This window comes from Lepidochelys kempii, chromosome 20 (assembly GCF_965140285.1).
Source record: "Lepidochelys kempii isolate rLepKem1 chromosome 20, rLepKem1.hap1, whole genome shotgun sequence".
In the NCBI taxonomy this organism is placed as follows: domain Eukaryota; kingdom Metazoa; phylum Chordata; order Testudines; family Cheloniidae; genus Lepidochelys; species Lepidochelys kempii.
In genome coordinates, this window is record NC_136399.1 from 6,422,690 (window position 1) to 6,441,868 (window position 19,179).

Genomic DNA, 19,179 nt, shown 5'->3' on the forward strand with positions numbered 1-19,179 from the left:
AGTCAATCTCTTTGCCCTGGAGCCCAAAACCACACTGGTCAGTTTCACTCCCCTCCCAGCAGCATAGTCAGTTTCACTTCTTGGTTCCCATGTGGGGTCAGGTCTGGAGGAGGGAGGGAACCTGGGAACGTCTTGCCCGGAATCCGGGGATCTCGCTTCTTGTTTGGAAACCAATTCCACGAAAATTACCGGGTTGGTAAAACCCTCTGTGTGCACCAAGCCTCAGCCACGGCCCCCGGCAAGCCGGAGAATGACCCTATAATTCCCATCCCCTGGTGCCCGCGCCACCATCACCCGATTGCAGTCGCCCACGCTGGTGCCGGCACTGCTCGTGAGAGTGTTTTATAATCCCCAAAGCGCCCAGGCTGGGACGGTATAAACGGTGGGTCTGTCTACACAGCAAGAGGGGCCTGAGGCTAGCCTACCCAAGCGTGCTGGAATCCAGCTGGCATGGGGAGTCACAGCAGTGAAGCGAGAACAGCGCCATGGGGGGAGGAAAGGGGGCAATCCTGGCACAGACCCTGGCTATGGGCTCAGCTCGCTAGCCCTCTGTGCAGCCTGGCAACACCTCCTGGCTAGGCTCTGGGCTGAGACCCAGCAAACTCGTTTTACGCAGGGGCCCGCTGGATGGGGACGGCCGGCGGGGGAAAGAGACTTGAGGTTCCCCCAGTGAAGCTGGTCAGAAAATGCAGCCCCAGGAGGGGGCACATTGTCTCCAGATCAGCCCCCCAAATATTCACTGAGAGGCAGGCGGGTGGATGTGGGAGAGCCATGGGCATCGCCCAACAAGGTGGCAGAGGGGAGGCCGGTGTGTTGTGATCTGTGTATTGTCCAGAGATGTGCAGGGCTGGGCCCCAGAAGCAGCACCCAGACCCTGGCTTTGGACCCACCAGCATGCAGAGGGGATCGGAGAAGCAGCCAAAGGGTCAGTGGTAGCTGCCAAGCTCCTCCCAAGCACCCTGACCACTTGCCTTTGCCACGCTTGGCTTGGAGAGGTCAGCACAGGGACTTCGAGCTCTACAAGTCACTGGATGGGCCAGGAGAAACCTTCCCTCCCAGTGCCAGCCGGTGCCAATGCCGGGCCCTGCCTGGTTAACCCTTCCCTCCCAGTGCCAGCCGGTGCCAATGCCGGGCCCTGCCTGGTTAACCCTTCCCTCCCAGTGCCAGCCAGTGCCAATGCCGGGCCCTGCCTGGTTAACCCTTCCCTCCCAGTGCCAGCCGGTGCCAATGCCGGGCCCTGCCTGGTTAACCCTTCCCGCCCAATGTCCCTGCTGTACACACACCATCATCTCTGCTCATCACCTCCCGTTACTGAAGGGCTGCGATCTGGCCCCGGGGACTAGCTGGAGCCTCTGGGCCGTGCTGGGCCCAGGGAAGCAGGGGCCCCACAGTCCAGCCTTTCCTCCTGCTGCTCCAAGCCCGGAATGGCTCTGGCTGGGCCATGCTCCAGGGCCCCGGCGATTAGCAGAGCCCTGGCGCCCTGACAGCCCCGTCACAAGGCCGGGCTCTCCCAGAAGCTATTTCTGAGTCAGCCGGACGTGGGACCTTCGGATGGCCCCGGGACCTGCCTGTGGCCCCCCCACCCTCAACATCCTTCCCGCTGCATGGGCTGGGGACAGTGCCTCCCACTGGCTGGGGCTTGGCCCCCTCCATCTCCACGTTACCTTGGTTACCAATGGAGGGTCCGACCCACAGGTGCACCCCATGGCTGACTGCCCTAGATCCTATGAGAGGGGCTTGACCCCCCCAAGTAAGCCCCATGTCTAACCCCCCTAGGTCCTCTGAGAGGGGCTAGACCCCCCCCCACACATGCACCCCATGTCTAATCCCCCCATATCCTACGAGAGGGGCTTTATCCCCAAGTGCACCTCATATCTAATCCCCCCATATCCTATGAGAGGGGCTTTATTCCCAAGTGAGCCCCATGTCTAACCCCCCTAGATCCTATGAGAGGGGCTTGACCCCCAAGTGCACCCCATGTCTAAGCCCCTAAATCCTATGAGAGGAGCTTGACCCCCAAGTGAGCCCTATGTTGCTGACATGCCCCCCCCAACCCCCCACTGCAGAGGAGTTGATCCTTCTTTCCCACTCCATCCCACCCCCACCTTCCCTGGACTGGTGGGGCTGTCAGCTGAGTTGGGGGGTGGGAGGGTAAGGAGGGTGGGGGTGGTCCTCTCCTACCCTGCTGGAGCCTGGCACCCGGGTGCTTTCTTGCCTTCCTAGTGCCCTCAGCAGCATCTCCACCGTGTTCCTAGGCTTCATAGCAGCCGGCGCGGTGCAGGGCTGGCCGGAGAGGCTGAGCCCTGGTCCCCCTCTTGGCTCAGAGCCCCAGGCCGGCCGGAGAGAGCGCCCGCCCGTGCCGATGCAGCCCCCTCCAGGGTGGCACCAAACGGCACGGTGGGCTCAGCCCGTCCCAGCAGAGGTCTTACTCCCCCGGCAGCCCAGCCCGGTCAGAGGCAGAGGGGGCCAGGGCACGGGGGATAGGATGTGAGACTGGAAACAATGAGCCAGAAGCTGGCCCAGGGGCTGGGATCAGGACGAAGGGACGAGCTGGTGTTTCCTGACTCACAATAGCTGCTTCCCTTCGCGCTGAGGTCACGGCGAAGGCCACCACGGGCGGGGCCCTGCCTGCCGGGACAAGGCTGGGCCTGGCTCTGGCCTGGCGATCCTGCGCACCTCGGAGCATGTCATCGGCGAGGCTTGGACGCAACTCCGTGGGCCAGGCAGGGCTGAGTGCCGACGCACTTGTGACACCCATGAGGCTGCTGGCCCCTCCCCAGAGGCAGCCAGGAAATGCCTCAGGCGGCTCTTCTGGCCCCGGCTCCGGGCTTATCTCCAGCAGCGCAGGGTGTTCAGTGTCAGGCCTAGAGGGGTCGGCAACCCTCTGTCCGCCGGGGCAGGCAGGCCCCAAGCATGGACGGGAGCCCCCAGCCCTGAGCGGAGGTGATGGGCTCCGGGACAGAGGGATAGAAGTACACACACAGGCATCAGACGTACAGGCATTGCCCCTCCCTCACCTGACCCCCCCACCCCGTGCATGCCAGCAGGACTTTGCCTGGGACAGCCCCCTCCCCACCTTCTCTCACTCCCGCTCAAGGCAGCAGAGAGAGCCTGAGAGTCAAGACCTGACCCCTTCTCCCTCCCCACACATAGGAATAATGCATTCCTGGCCCCCCCGCCCCAACAGATCCCCACCCTCCCATGCCAAGAGCTCCCAGCCTCACTAAGAGACCCCCTGGCATGAGATTCCCACTGGGAGGCCTTCACTGGAAGATGCCAGCTCAGCTTTCACTTCTCCCTTCCACCCGAGAGAGGAACTCAGCCTCCTGGAAGGACACACCCGTGGGTGGATCATGGCGGGGCTCGAACCCGGGGCTGCTGGGTGTAAAAGTAGCCCGTCCTACCGCCTGAGCTCACGGGACAGGTCTCCTAGCACTGAGGCTTGGCCAACTTCAGGAGCACGGCGCAGCCCTGCGAGAGTGGGGGGGCGAATCCCGAACACCCAGTTTTGTTTTCTTGCCCATTCTGTTGCCCCTCCAGGGATGCCTCCCTGGAGACAGTCCCCAATTGCCCTTCGCCATCCTCCCTCTTCCCTGCTCCACGCTTGTCCTCCTCCTCCGTCTCTCCACTGTCTCTGCCCTTGGCCGGGGCCACAGGCACCTTGGGAGGGTGCCAAGGGGCTGCCACTGGAGTCTTCTGACCCGCTAATTAAGTGGCCCCTGGCAAATTCCCGCTGCAGTTCCCTGCCACCCTGGCCCTGGGTTAACTGCTCTGCGGGGGAGTGGAGCTCTCGTGCAGACCCAGGCTTCCCCCTCCCTGAGTTTCTCCAACGCTCCCTGTTCCCCAGCACCTCAGGTCAGTCCTGCGGCCCATCCCGCGGAGATTCCCCTGCACATGCCCCGCAAAGGGCTCCGGGGGCCTGCGGGACCCACCTGCGCTTTGAGACCGGCCTGCTCTAGAGGTCAGGGGACTGGCCTGGGGCTCAGGACAGCTGGGTTCCAGGCCCGGCTCCGCCTCTCCAGCTGGGTGACCTGGGGCAAGTCATGGCCCCTTTCTGTGCCTCAGTTTCCCCTCCAATCCTCAGGCTAGACTGTGAGCTCTCTGGGGCACCACTCTGGCTCCAACCAGGGGCCCATCTAATCTGCTCTGCTGCCTTTAACAGCGGCCCTAGCCACAGAGGAGGAAGGGGTGCGACACCCTGCAGTAGGTTATGCAATAACCTGCCTGCAGAAGAGCCAGGAATAGAACCCAGGAGTCCTGCTGGCAATTTCCTGCTCTGATTACCTGGCATGCTAGATCGAAGCAGCCTTGACTCCTCCCACAGTACCAACCCGGCACAAGTCACCTCGTTCCTCCCTGGGCTGCTGGCATCCCTTATGCAGGCAGGCTCCTTGCTCCCCATGGCCCTGGGGGCAGGACAGCATCGAAACTTACACCTGTTAAGCTTCGCCCTGAGGCCAAGAATGCACAGAGCCCAGGTGCAGGGGAGCACCATGATTTTGGGGTGCAGCAGCCATCCGGAGCACCCCACAAAACCATCCCACTCCTCTTGTGTCTGCACAGCTGAACTGGCTTTGCCAGGGTGAGAGGCCTTCCGGGGGGAAGGCTCTTTCCACTTGCAGTCTCCCACTGAAGCCTGGAGAGGGTGCGGTTTTCAGTATGGACCCCTGTAGCGTCCTCCCCCACCCGCCCAGCCTAGCTTCCAGCTCCTCCCAGCCCAGGGAAGTGATCTGCGGCCCCAGTGCAGCTGCCCCTTTAAGATGCACCCACGTGGTTTCCAGACCTGGAAAACAGTTCTCTTTGCCTGCTTGTTCCTACTGGGAACAGCCGTGGGGGGAGTGACTCAGCCCGGGGCTGGCTGGAGAACCAGCTGTCAAGTAGAGCAAAAGGAGGCAAATAGTGAGATCTGGCAAATCTTGAGTGCACATAAGAACGGCCACACTGGGATCCAGCTAGCCCGGGATCCTGTCTTCCGACAGTGGCTGGGGCCAGATGCTTCAGAGGGAATGAACAGAATGGGCAACCATCGAGCGACCCTCCCCTGGTGTCCAGGAGGAGGTTTAGGGGCACCCAGAGCATGGGGGTTGTGTCCCTGAGCATCTTGGCTAATAACCATTGGTGGACCTATCCTCCATCCGCATATCTCATTCTTTTGGGGCCCCACTCTTGGCCTTCACGACATCACCCTGGCAATGAGTTCCACAGGTGGACGGTGCGTGGGGTGAAGACCTAGGGAGGCGAAAGCCGGGCCTAAAGGTGTTTCCCCCGCTGGGTGTTTTCACGTGCACGGAGCTGCACACCCTGGTGCAGAGGCCTGGCACGAGTGCTCATGCAGGACATTCACACTAGGGGTTGCCACTGGGGGGGCGGCGGCTTTCATGCAAAACCACGCCGACCGATCCACCCGCCAGCGCCTCCTCGCACACTCTCACACACACGCCCCGGGCATGCGGTGCTACGGCCCAGCTGTTCCGCGCCCTCAAACCCAGCAAGCCATGGTGACGGAACGAACCACTCCGGACTAGATTTTCACACGCCCTCAGCTCCTGACCAGGCACCAAAACAAGCCGCCAGCTCTACAGAGAGGCGCAGTGTGCGGGGCACCGGCAAATCCAGCCCGGCCGCTGGCAAACCCGGCCCATGCTGGTCTGGGAGAGAGATGTCTGGGATCAAAGGCCTCCCTGGTGTAACAATGGAGTTGCATATGCTTATGCCAGCAGTGAATTTGGACCGTTCCCTTTTCGGACGAAGGGGCAGATTAGGCTGCACCAATAAAATAAACACAGAGGCCAGCTGGTTGGAGAGAGAGCGGAAGTGGCCGCAAACCCCGACGCCACGGCCGGCAGGGTTCAACTGCTAAATGACGCTGCTTTCTAATAAAACAGGAGCTCAGTTCTTCTCCTTGGCCCACATTCCAGTCTCAAACCAGTATCAATCTGGAGTCACTCCATTCACATTGCTTTGCATTTACACTGGGGATAACAATGATCAGAATCTGGCAGTACGACAGGGAGGCAGTGTGGCCTAGTGAATACAGCACAGGGGCTCAGAAGAAAGAAAGAAAGAAAGAAAGAAAGAAAGAAAGAAAGAAAGAAAGAAAGAAAGAAAGAAAGAAAAGTAACAATGGTTGCCCCAATCTCCAGCTCTCTAATGACGAGTCTGGGATCCATTTCTCCCCCAGGAATCCCAGTGCCCTGCAGATCTTCCACTGATTTAAACTGTACGCTAAGGACCAGCTGCTCGCATTGGACACACCCCTCCTCCCCCAGCAGAGAGGGCCAGGGGCTCCCCCCTGCGCTGCCGCTCACCCAGGGAATGTCTGCAATCAGCTGTGGGGTGTGGCTTGCAGGGAGGAGAGGGTTTGCAGGGTCAGATCCAATGACCTGGTGGTCCCATCCGGCCTTAAATCCTGTGTCCCATTCCCAGGACCCGCACAGTGGCCTAGAGAACCAGCATCGCTCCATCCTCCCCAACTCATCGCCCTGTGACAGGCCTGACAGCTGCCCCGCCGGCCCAGGGCTCTGCCCGGTCCCTACCTTCATTCTGATCTTGCTGACCAGCAGCTGGCTCGTCCCCCCTTGGCTGGACACAGTGGCGTCTCTGTCTTATTCCAGCTGCCCCCGGCCACGATCTGGCTTAGGGGAAACTCCTGGGTCAGAGCGAGTCCTCTGGAATGCAGCCCCGGCTTCCCTTAACCCAGAGCAGTGGTGAGGAAAACACACCCTCTCCTCCCTCAGCCGCTTTTCCCAGCCCCTTTTCCCACCCTCCTTGCAGGGAGGCTGAGCGTACTGGCTTCCTGCCACAGAAATGATATCATCTAAGGGGGGGGGATTAGCCCCTGGACACAGACAGCCCAGCAGCCACAGGGAGCATTAATATAACGGCTCACACAGCTCAGCCCTGGGACCCCCCTTGCAAGGAGCAGAAAGCGTTAATGTGAAGGGATCAATAGCTTGGCCTCTCAGCCCTAAGGAATCCTGGTGGCCCCCGGATTCGTGGGGGTCAGAGGTTGGGCAGACTTGCCCCCTCGTGCTCGGCACATGGCCTGTATACCTGAGCTGGGCCGGGTCCAAACATGGCCTAGGTCCCGTCCCGACCCCCACAGCTGGCCCCAAACAGCTCCTGAAGTCCCCTTGAAACCTGGCCGCTCCCCGGAGAGTCCGAGAATTGGGAACGTTTCTGACGCTCCCCCCGGCCTTGCGTTTTCCTTTCATTCCTCAGCAGGGCTAGCTGGAGAGCAGGGGCAATGGGGCGTCTTCGCTGGACCAAGGGGCTAACAGTGGCTTGTTCCCTGCAGGGGAGATTTCATGAAATCTCTGTTCCAATGGGGAGGCAAGGACCCCGTCCCTCTCGTGGCCCCAGCTAGGGGGCAGTACAGTAACGAAGGATGCGGGGGCCAGGCCATATAACAGATTTAGGACCTCTCTCCTTTACCCATTGTCACCTGCACAACAGGCTGAGGCCAGGGGCCCCTTGCGCTGGGTTTTGCATAGACAGCCCCTGCCCCAAAGAGCTCACTGTCCAAATGAGATGGGAGAGGAAACTCATAGACTCACAGATATTAAGGTCAGAAGGGACCATTATGATCAACTAGTCTGACCTGCACAATGCAGGCCACAGAATCTCATCCACCCACTCCTGCAATAAACCTCTCACCTATGTCTGAGCTATTGAAGTCCTCAAATCGTGGTTTAAAGACTTCAAGGTGCAGAGAATCCTCCAGCAAGTGACCCGTGCCCCATGCTACAGAGGAAGGCGAAAAACCCGCAGGGCCTCTGCCAATCTGCCCTGGAGGAAAATTCCTTCCCGACCCCAATATGGCGATCAGCTGAATCCTGAGCATGTGGGCAAGATTCACCAGCCGGATACCCAGGAAAGAATTCTCTGTAGTAACTCAGATCCCACCCCCTCTAACATCCCATCGGGCCTATTTACCATGAATAGTTAAAGATCAATTAATTGCCAAAATCATGTTATCTCATCATACCTTCTCCTCCATAAACTTATCGAGTTTAATCTTGAAGCCAGATAGGTCTTTTGCCCCCACTGCTTCCCTTGGAAGGCTATTCCAGAACTTCACTCCTCTGATGGTTAGAAACCTTCGTCTAATTTCAAGTCTAAACTTCCCGATGGCCAGTTTCTATCCATTTGTTCTTGTGTCCACATTGGTACTGAGCTTAAATAATTCCTCTCCCTCTCCGGTATTTATCCCTCTCATATATTTATAGAGAGCAATCGTATCTCCCCTCAACCTTCTTTTGGTTAGCCTAAACAAGCCAAGCTCCTTGAGTCTCCTTTCATAAGACAGGTTTTCCATTCCTCAGATCACCCTAGTAGCCCTTCTCTGTACCTGTTCCAGTTTGAATTCATCCTTCTTAAACATGCGAGACCAGAACTGCACACAGTATTCATCCGATGAAGTGGGCTGTAGCTCACAAAAGCTTATGCTCTAATAAATTTGTGAGTCTCTAATGTGCCACAAGTCCTCCTGTTCTTTTTGGGGGTACAGACTAACAGGGCTGCTCCTCTGAAGCAGTATTCCAGATGAGGTCTCACCAGTGCCTTGTATAACAGTACTAACACCTCCTGATCTCGACTGGAAATACCTCGCCTGATGCATCCCAAGACCGGATTAGCTTTTTTCACGGCCACATCACATTGGCGGCTCATAGTCATCCTGTGGTCAACCAATACTCCAAGGTCCTTCTCCTCCTCTGTTACTTCTAATTGATGCCTCCCCAGCTTATAACTAAAATTCTTGTTATTAATTCCTAAATGCGTGACCTGACACTTCTCACTATTAAATTTCATCCTATTACGATAACTCCACTTTACAAGGTCATCCAGATCCTCCTGTAGGATATCCCGGTCCTTCTCTGTATTGGCAATTCCTCCCAGCTTTGTATCATCCGCAGACTTTATTAGCACACTCCCGCTTTTTGTGCTGCGGTCAGTAATAAAAAGATTACTGAGGCACAGAGCGGCGGGAGGGATTTGCCCAAGTCACCGACCGAGCCAGAAATAGAACCCAGTGCTCTGCCCACTAGACCACACTGCTGCTTGGTCTAATATAGTTCTTAGCAAGGATGTCGCTGTGGTTGCCAGGGCACCCAGGTGCTCCGTGCTGTCTTCCCACCCCCTTTGAACACCCCCCAAGTTGGCATTCAAGATGCGCCCAGGCCCCGCTTTGCCTGCTGACTCCCAAATCTCACCCTCCCCTCCCCAGAGACGCCGTCCCATCTCCATGCCCGGCGTGGCCCTGACTTGCTCTCCCAGGCGAAGGCAGGGCCCACAGCACTCAGGAGCCGGGCTTGGGAGGAACTCTGCCGGCTTCCTGTGACCTCCACGGCTTGGAGCCAGCAGGCCCCAGCTCAGCCAAGTGGGACGGGAAGCCCAAGGGGTGGCCGCGAGTGGCTGGAGCAACAGAGGCTGATCCACGCTCACCAGGGCATCACCAAACAGTAGAGCTCATGCTCTAATAAATTGGTTAGTCTCTAAGGTGCCACAAGTCCTCCTTTTCTTTTTACCAAACAGTGGGTGCTCCCTGCAGCCCCCCTCATCCCTTTGCTCCAGGTCTGTATAACCACGGGGCCGCGGCGAGCAGGCTGCATCACGCCTCTTCCAAGGTGGAATGGGGGGGTGTCAGGGCTGTGGGGGGGCGGATCTGGCCCCATTGCTCCCTCAGTGGGGCAGGACGCCCCAGTGAAAGTCCAAAGGGAAGCAAATTCGGTGCCGTCATCAGCCCCTGGGCTCTGTGCGCAGGTCACGGGGCGCCACCTTGTGGGCAGGCACCAAACTGCACGGGGGTGAGACGCAGCGGGCAAAGGGGCTCCAATTTTATTATTATTTGGATTATCGGCGCCCCACCCAATCTCAGCTCAAGACCCCAGTGCGCCAGGGGCTGAATAAACACAGCCCCTGCCCCAAAGAGCTGCCAGTCTACGTACCGGCCTTTCTAACCGGGGGCTGCTACCTGGGAGAGGGCGTGAAACAAACCCCGTCTGGTTCTGCCGCGCTGAACCCAGCCAAAGGCTAAAGGCGAATGAACAGCATCAGAGCACAGCAGCTGTTTGTGTCTCACAAGGTTTGGTGATTAGAGCAGTGAGTGGGGGATCAGGACGCCTGGGTTCTATTCCTGGCTCTGAGAGGGCAGCGGGGTCTAGTGATTGGAGCTGGGAGTCAGGACTTCTGGGTTCTCATCCCAGCTCGAGGAGGGGAGCGGGGTCTAGTGATTGGAGCAGGGGGCTGGGAGTCAGGACTCCTGGGTTCTCTTCCCATCTCTAGGAGGGCAGAGAGGTCTAGTGATTAGAGCAGGGGGCTGGGAGTCAGGACTCCTGGGTTCTCGTCCCAGCTCTAGGAGGGCAGAGTGGTCTAGTGATTAGAGCAGGGGGCTGGGAGTCAGGACTCCTGGGTTCTCGTCCCATCTCTAGGAGGGCAGAGAGGTCTAGTGATTAGAGCAGGGGGCTGGGAGTCAGGACTCCTGGGTTCTCTTCCCAGCTCTCGTTGGGCAGAGAGGTCTAGTGATTAGAGCAGGGGGCTGGAAGTCAGGACTCCTGGGTTCTCGTCCCAGGTCGAGGAGGGGAGTTGGGCCTAGTGATTGGTGTGGGGGACGTTGGAAGCTCAGGATTCTGAAGCTCTGCAAGTGCCTCACTGTGTGACCCTGGCCAGGTCCTTTCCCAGCTTGAGCCTTGGCGTCCACCCCTCCCTAAGGCGTGGCGGGACTTCCCATCGGCAAAGCGCTTGGAGATTGGTGGCGGGACCCAGGGGCTGCCCGCCTGCGGTTCAGGATGCCACGTCTTCGGAAGGTGCCCGGCGCACAGAGATGTGTGCAACAGCTGAGCAGAGGGGAAGACAGTGTGGTGCAGTGGGCAGGGCGCTGGAGTAGAAAGGAGGAGACTTGGGCGCTGGGCTCGGGTCTGCCACAGCCCCAGACTGGCCCTGCCTCGCTTTGTGCCTCAGTTTCCCCGCTTGCCAGCTGAGGCTTGCAGCCTCCAGCACACCAGGGCCCCGGTCTCTGTTGTGCTGCTGTGATCGAGCAGGGCCTGTTGCCAGTTCAGGGGGATTTTTGAACATATTTATTATCTTGGCAGCAGCTCCCTTGGGGCTGAATATCAGAGGAAAGGAAACGTGGGGGAGGGAATTGGCTGCCTAGCCACCTCCTTCATGGGCTCATCACAGGCAATTAGCCCTGCCATGGCCAACCCCCTCTCCGAGCAGGGCCTGGCTGAGCCGTTTGCATCCGGTGTCCTGGCCACTGTCACTCCATCATGCCAGGGGAGGGGAAGGCTGTTATCAGACCTGGAGCGGGGCCAGTCTTTCTGTGCTGGCTGCTGGGATTCTGGCCTGGATCCAGCTTCCCCAGGACCTGGGAGGGGCGGGGGGGGGGAGTTAGGAGCCATGCCCAGGGGGCTGCAGGGCCCGAGAGCATGGCATGGGCTCCTGGGATTGAGGCTGGCTTAGGAGGAGGTTTCCCCCCAATCTCCCCATTCATGTTCCCAGCTGACGGAGTGCAGACAGACACAGATCCATGCGGGGGGCACAGCTCCCTGGCAGCCCAGTGCCCTGAGTCTGTTCTGCAGCCTGGGAACACTGGAGCGGGGGGGACATCATGAGATGAGTTTGCTGGGTCTCAGTTGGGCCCTAACTGGCCCACTGGGGCTTAGGGGTATGTTGGTGGGTACGCGCTGGGGACTCCGCCCCATTCTCCAGCTGGGGGGAGGGTCTCTGCTCTTCCTTGGGCCTAGACGCTGCCCTTTATGCCAGCTGGGCACACAGGGGGCAGGGCTGGATGAGGGGCTTGTGGCGAGAGAGAGGAGGTTTTGCGGCAGCTTGGCTGACTGGGGTCAGAACAGTCCTGGGCTGATCCCAAGGTGAAACGCTGCAGGGGAAAAGCTCTAACCCCGCCCGCCCCGGCCACTGTAACTGGCCCCAGGCCCCTTGGTGAAGGGGCCAGCCAGGCCCACCGGTCCCAGTAGCCGCAATAGGTGCGACCTGCCCCAGAGGCTGGGCTAGCACGATGCCCCTGGATCTGCTTGCTGGGCCCTTGACCCCGGGAACCAGTTGCTAGCCAGGCTCCTCTCTGCTCTCTTATGGAGAGCCTGGGGGCAGCTGGGCGGCTGGGACCAGTAACCTGAGCAGGGGGGTCCTGGCTTTGCCAGGCGCGTGGCCCGGCTCCAGGATGTTCTGGCAGCGCCAGGCTGGAGCAACGGGGTTGTCAGAGCAGCCGCTGTGCCCGGTCTGGCTCACTGCAGGGTGGGCACCGGTGCCTGGCTGGGTTTACCCCCAGGCACACGCTTCCATGTGGGCCTGGCAGGAGCTGGGAATGGAGCAGGGGGGCTGTGGGTGGAAATGGGGCAGGGGCTGGGGCATTGGGAGCCATGGGGAAATGATAGGGGCCAGGGTGATGCTTGGGAACAAGCTGGGGCTGGGAGGGGAAGGGTTGGGAAGGGAGCGGGAGGGCCTGGGGGTGGGCAGGACAGGGCCTGGGATGGAGAGTGGAGTGGGGTCTAGGGGTAGGGGGTGGGCATGGGCTGGGGACCCCCCCTGTTCTTCAGCTGTGAGGGGTCTCTGCTCTCCCTGGGGCCCAGACTCTGTCTGTCCCCCTTCAGAGGCTGCCTCGCCCACCCCGGGGTCCGTACGGGGGAGTCCCCACGGCCTCCAGCCTGTCACCCTTTTGTCAGCACAGCCTCTGCCCCCCACCCACACTCTGTCTTTCTCCTCCTCCATGGCAACTTCTGGGGTGGAAAATCCCGACTCCCTCCCAAAAAACCTTTCTGGTTGCCTCGCAGCCTTGGGGGCCTGGCTGGGCTGGGGGCGGGGGGGGGGCGCAGCTGAGCTTGTGTCCAGCCCACTGTGTAAGCTCCCCTCACAGCCCCTCAGCTCCCACAGGGGCACCCAGAGGTTAAGTCTCTGGGTTGGAACCAACTTGGGCTCAGCATTAGCCCTTCGACAGACAGCTCCCCACCACAGCCCGACAGAGACCCTGGTTGTAGGCAAGAGACAGGGGCTCGGCTGGGCTCGATAATTCGTTATGGACGCTGCTGGGCCTAGCTGCCTTGTGCGAAGTCCTGGCTTGGACTTAGTGCATATGCCACTGCACACAGGAGCTGGGCCTATAAGGCCCTCTACCCCCCAAGCACTTTCTTCCCTCAAGCCTCCTTCCACCCTCCGGCCGGACACGCTGGCTCCGAGAGACATGACGCCAGCAGCTCGTTCGCAGAAGACACGGGGGATGCTGCTTTGCATGGAGAGCCTCTTGCAGCTGAAAAAAGAAAAGGAGGACTTGTGGCACCTTAGAGACTAACCAATTTATTTGAGCATGAGCTTTCGTGGGCTACAGCTCACTTCATCGGATGCATACCGTGGAAACTGCAGCAGACTTTATATACACACAGAGAACATGAAACAATACCCCCTCCCACCCCACTGTCCTGCTGGCAATAGCTTATCTAAAGTGATCATCAAGTTGGGCCATTTCCAGCACAAATCCAGGTTTTCTCACCCTCCACCCCCCCACACACACAAACTCACTCTCCTGCTGGTAATAGCCCATCCAAAGTGACAACTCTCTACACAATGTGCATGATAATCAAGGTGGGCCATTTCCAGCACAAATCCAGGTTCTCTCACCTCCTCACCCCCCTCCAAAAACCACACTTGATGATCACTTTAGATAAGCTATTACCAGCAGGACAGTGGGGTGGGAGGAGGTATTGTTTCATGATCTCTGTGTATATATAAAGCCTGCTGCAGTTTCCACGATATGCATCCGATGAAGTGAGCTGTAGCTCACGAAAGCTCATGCTCAGATAAATTGGTTAGTCTCTAAGGTGCCACAAGTCCTCCTTTTCTTTTTGCGAATACAGACTAACACGGCTGTTAGTCTGAAATCTTGCAGCTGAGGGTCTCTATGTCTTTGCGGGGGGTGAGAGGGAGGGAGCACAAAGACAATTACAGTCCATTTTTTCAGAGGGGGAAACTGAGGCACGGAGCGGCAAAGTGACTTGCCCACAGTCACTGGCAGAGCCAGGCGGAGAACCTGGGTCTCCTGAGTCCCAGCCCAGGGCTCTATCCACTAGGCATCTGAAAAATCTCAAAATCTCTCTTTTCCCCTGTCCGGGCCTCAGTTTCACCCTCTCTAAATGGGGTAATAGATTGTGAAGATAAAATCCATTCATGATTGTAAAACGCCCAGATGCTGAGCTGATGGGCCCATGGAAAGCACCTAGCCAGCCAGTCTTACCCTATGACTGCTGCAACATCCATGAGATCTTTTTCCCTGGCAGCTCCCGCCTCGTGCTCCTGCCTGTCAGATAGACAAAGTCTGCAGGGCGATGAAATCAAATGACCAGGGGCTACGCCACGGTAACAGGGCTTTGGGAGACCATGCCTGGGTTTGACGCACACACCCCAGGCTGCTCCCGAAATCCATGTCTAGACCGGGGATTAGCCCCAATTCAGACAATGGCCAGCAGCCAGCATGGGCAGGCGGTATGGCTGGGCACCAGGTTCCATTCCCTGCTCTGCTGCAGATGTCTTGTGTGCCCTTGGGCAAGCCACTTTGCCGTGCCGTGCCTCAGTTTCCCCCTTGGGGCAACGGGGCTAATAGTACTGCCCCACATTATGGCATGTGGAGGGCTCTGCTGCAGGAAGTGCTGAGTCAGGGACAGGGTGTGACAGATCCCCACGCAGACCAAGCTGCGGCTTGCCCTGGTGCAGCTAACCCCGGGCAGCTGGTGCGATCCATTGTCTGCTGCGTAGGTTCCTGGCCTCTGAGCGCTGAGTCCCAAGTATAAACAAGGCCTTTGAAATTCTCCTGCAAACTTTGACTCTGCAAAGCCACTCCCTGCTGATTGGGTCGGCCTCTCCCTGGGTACCTGAGCCACTGCTTGTACTCCCACACGCCCCACTGCCCTGCCCTCCAGCTCCCCGTGATGGGAGAACAAGCTGCTCGTAGTGATTTGTATGGCAGTAGCCCCTTTGAGGCCCCAGGGACTAGATCAGGGCCCCACAGACACAGTCCCTGCCCCCCAGGGTAGCAAAGGGGAAGACACCGCAAGCGACTCGTCTGACATCACCCAGCGGGCCAGAGGCAGCTCTGGGAACAGGTCTCCCCAGACTTCTGCCCCACATCACAGAGCTCACGTCAAGGACTCAAGAGGGTGGGTGCAGAGTAGGCAGGGAAGGGCTGTTTTCCCCTTGTGCGTCCATTTCTGCCCAGTCATTAAAGGGTTGTGACTTCATTAAAACCCCAGGCAGCTGCTGTTTCTATTGGCTGAGAAGAGATGAAATGACACATTGTTGCAACTCGTGTTCCACCCAGCAGCCGTGCTCAAGCTAGTGACATTTTTAGCTCTACTGAGGGATCTCCTGTCCTTATACCCAAGGCTCTGTGATCCGTTTGCAGACTGCAAATCCAGTCAATAACTTTCTGACTAAAACAAAACAACAATCACTCGCGATTTGCATTACACTCAACAGAGATTACAGCCCCCTTGCCCACGAGGCAGCGCCTGCCCCAAAGAGCTCACCATCCACGCAGACAGAGAGTGGGGGAGGGGAAACTGAGGCAATCAGAGCAGGGAAGCGACTCATCTAACATCAGGGGTGAAGCTCGGAAGACAACCCAGAGGGTTTTGACTCCCAGAGCAAGGCTCTAGCCAATATATCACCCCGCCTTTGCTAGACCATGCTGCTTCCCCATCATCTCCAGGGGCAGTTCTGGCCTGTTGTTTCCATCAGCTGGTCCTGCTGAATTCCAGGAGCTTCCTGCCAGCAGAGTAGATTCCTAGTAGCTACTTGTTCCATCAGCCCTGGAGTCCCCACTTCTCTCCACGCTCCCTCTCCTAGCCCCTCCATCAGTGATACCTGACACATCCCCCCCCCCCACATCGTGAATTAGACGTCTGTGAGGATCCCCGACCGGATCTCCCCCACGTGCCCTCCGCTCCCCTTGCTCCGGCCAAACACACACACACACATGCAAAATCCCCTCAAATCGGGTTTTAACCTCAAAAAATGCAAAGAACGCCCTCCGAATCAGAGGGTGCCAAGAAGGCCGGAGAGAGAGGCTTGGAGAAAGGGAAAGCGAGAGCTCCCAGCCTGGGGAGGAATTAAAATATGCAGGCAGGGGGAGCATGCAAACAGCACAGAGAGGGGCTTTATTTTCCCAGCTGGAAAAGTTCATCAGCGCTCTCAACTCCCTGACGCAGCTTGGTGCTTAAACCCATCATGTCGGGTGCAAGGGGGAGCCCCGACACAGCTGCCTCCTTGCTACGGCAGCCCGCCCGCCCCCATCGCATGGTCCGGGGGAGGGGTGGCTCAAACCCCTCTGGCAGCCCCGGAGGCTGGAGGAAAGCAAGGTCCTCTCCTCTTGGAACACACTCAGCACTTCTTGTCCTCCGAACATTTGCCAGCGCATCCTTCCATCCTAATCTGCCTGTGGAACTCACCGCCTCATGATACGGCTGGGAATTTAGGGTTTAAACAAACGGATTGGCTGTTTGTGGGGGAACATGCACTGGTCCTAGTTGGGATTTGTTATTAGTCAGGATGTAAATCCAGGGATTTAATTCAGGGCATATGCCAGTCCCAGGGGGTCAGAAAGGCTCTTCCCTGGTGCAATGTTTATAGCATAATTGTCCATACTGGGGAGTGCTGCCCCTGCCTTTGAACCAGCCGGTGCTGGCCACAGGACTGGCTGGGCCCTGCTCCACTCCATTACAACAGTCCCTGTGTCCCCTCTCCTCAGGAGCTGTTGGACGGGGGTTTCTGAGCTGGGACCCTCACTGTGCAGATGGGGGGCCAGGCACCGCGAGGGGAAGTGACTCATGTTGGGAATCGGAGGCCCATCCGGGGAGTTCCCGGCTCCTGTTTCCCCTGTTTAACCCCCTAGATCTCGTCGCCTTTTGCAAAACAACGGCTCCCACTGCCTGACGGCGAACCCCTCGCAGCCACGCACACTTCTGCGCCCCCCTCCCCCCGCAGCGCTTCCTCCCTCCCAAAAGCTGTTCGTCACATGATCTGACCCTTCCCCCCCCCCCCTTGATGCGCAGATTTCGGTAACTCACCTTGGTCAGTTGCATTCTTGTTCTGCTGCCTTTGCTCCCCCGGGTTGGCTGACAGCAGTTGTGTCCCCAGCACTCGGAGCCACTACCCCAGCCCATGAGGTCCCCACCGCTCCCTCCGGCTTTTCCTCGGTCTACGCTGCTGTTTTCTTCCTCTGGCTCTTTGAAACTGCCTTGAAAACTCCACCTCCTGCCCTGCTCCCCCCCGCTCTGACACACAGTCTCTTAATAATATTCCGCCTGGTGCCAAAGCAAAGTCAGCCGTGCCAGGGTGAGCTGCGATCTGACGCCGCTGGGGCCCGTCAACAGGTGGAGACGGAAGATCTCCGGGATGCAACCAGGCCAGGAGCTGACGGGGAAGGGGGCTTAACCTTTGGGGCTAATGATGTGGGGGCAGGAGGGGGTAGATTTTAAGGGTGAAGGGATCCTTGTTCCAGTGCATGATTCCAAGCGGTGGAAATAGCTAATTGGAAACAGATTCCTACTCTGAAACCCCTCCAGAGCAAATAGATATACGTGCTGTATATATATGTGTGACTATGTGTGTGTCTATTTCCTTCCAGCCTTCCGGCTCTGGGGCTGCAGACCCTCGGCCCGGCTCACAAGAGGAGGGATGACTTTGCTTCCCACTCACCCACCCTTTCCCATCTCTCCCAGGCCCTCCGCATGGCCAGGAATCAGATCAGATAAGGAGAGAAATGGAGGAACGAGGCATCTGCCCCCCTCTCCCCCCCGTGGCACCACACAAGCTGCACAGATGGCGGTCTGGGAGAGCCGGCAGGAGGGGGGCTAGAGGCAGTCCCCTGTTTTAGACCCCCCCCCCCCACAAGGTTGTAGGGGTGGGTAGTGGCCTCTGCTGGCCATAGTGCTCATTAATTAACTGATAATGATGCCAAGGGCTTGATGGAGCTTTCCACCCCCAGGGGTCAGCGGAGGGGAAGGGACTTGTCGGGCGCCTCCTGGCGACAGAGCCTGGGCTAGAATCCAGGAGTCCTAGGAGAACGGTGGAAGTGCCCCTCCGTGCTGTGCCTGGAGCAGCTCTACAGGGATGGAGCCAGGGCTGGGATGAAGGTGGATTTCGTCTCTTGCATGCGGAAGGCGTGGGCTGGGGTCGGGGAGCTTCCCCGCCCCGTCCCTAGGGGTCAGTGGGTCAGAACCGTTGCCCCGCTGTGAGGGACCAGTGTCGACACGGAGCACCCCAGAGCAGGCGGGCGACAAATTCCTTCCTGCTGCCGGGAGGAAGCCAAGTCCCACTAGGTAGCGCAGCTGTAATGGGGCTGGGTTACGGCCAGGAAGCAGAGGAGCCGGGGGACGGGCTGGAGGGGACGTGCGCGGCTCTAGGCAGTGGCCTCATGGCTGAGGCTCTAGATCAGCGATCAGGAGATGTGTGGGCTACTCCTTGCCCTGATGGGGCAAGTCACTCACTTCCCTCTGGGCCCCGCTCCCACCCTGCATCTGTCTTGCCTGGTTGGACTGCGAGCCCTCTGTGTCTGTGCAGCGCTGATCTCGGTGCCTCTGGGTGCTCCCATGATCAAAGAGCTTCCACTGGCAATGGACAGAGGATGGGGGTCCAGCGATCGTTCCCAGGACTGAACTGGGAGCACTGGCCGGGGAGCAGACTGCTGGCATGGCAGAGCCCTCTGGAAAAGATATTCCAGGGCAAGATGGGCCCGTTTTGCAACCAGATCCTTTGCGGTAAGATCTGCCGGTGTTTTCAGCCGCTCTGCTTGGGGCCATGCCTGTTTGCAAGCCCAGCCGTGGCAGCTCCTGTGTGTAGCAGGGTCCATGCCCTGGCCAGGAGCCTGATGCCTGGCTTTGGAGTTACTGCAGGATCCTCATCTCAATGGCGGGGGGGTGTTACGCTCCCAGCGCCAAGCCCCCTCTGGCTCCAGGACGTGCCACTCCAGATGGAATCAATGGGCGAGCCTAGGCAGGCACAGTGGCAATGAGTCACTGCAGCAACATCTGCCGACAGCAGCAGCTGGCCCTAGACATCTGGCCCTGGACCCTACGTTCACTCTGATCCCCTGAGCTCCCAGCCCAGGCACCCGCTGGCCTCAGCTACCTCTCAGCGACTTCTTTGGGACCTGTTTTCCCTGGGTTTCCTTTCCCA

The 19,179-nt window shown here is 58.7% G+C and overlaps 1 protein-coding gene across 5 annotated transcripts in view; it reads right to left on the bottom strand.

The window, feature by feature from the left end:
* Nucleotides 1–17,282, bottom strand: part of TNS2 (tensin 2) — a 52,879-nt gene extending 35,597 nt beyond the window's left edge. For 3 of the 5 annotated variants that reach the window (XM_073318431.2, XM_073318432.2, XM_073318429.2), the window contains exon 1: nt 17,070–17,282. In XM_073318431.2, coding sequence (XP_073174532.2) covers nt 17,070–17,165 — 96 coding nt within the window. In that variant the 5' untranslated portion in view covers nt 17,166–17,282. Of the gene's footprint in view, nt 1–2,181; nt 2,454–6,536; nt 6,698–17,069 lie in introns of those variants that run through there. The other 2 variants (XM_073318434.2, XM_073318430.2) reach the window with 2 other exon arrangements.
* Nucleotides 17,283–19,179: the final 1,897 nt, after the last annotated feature.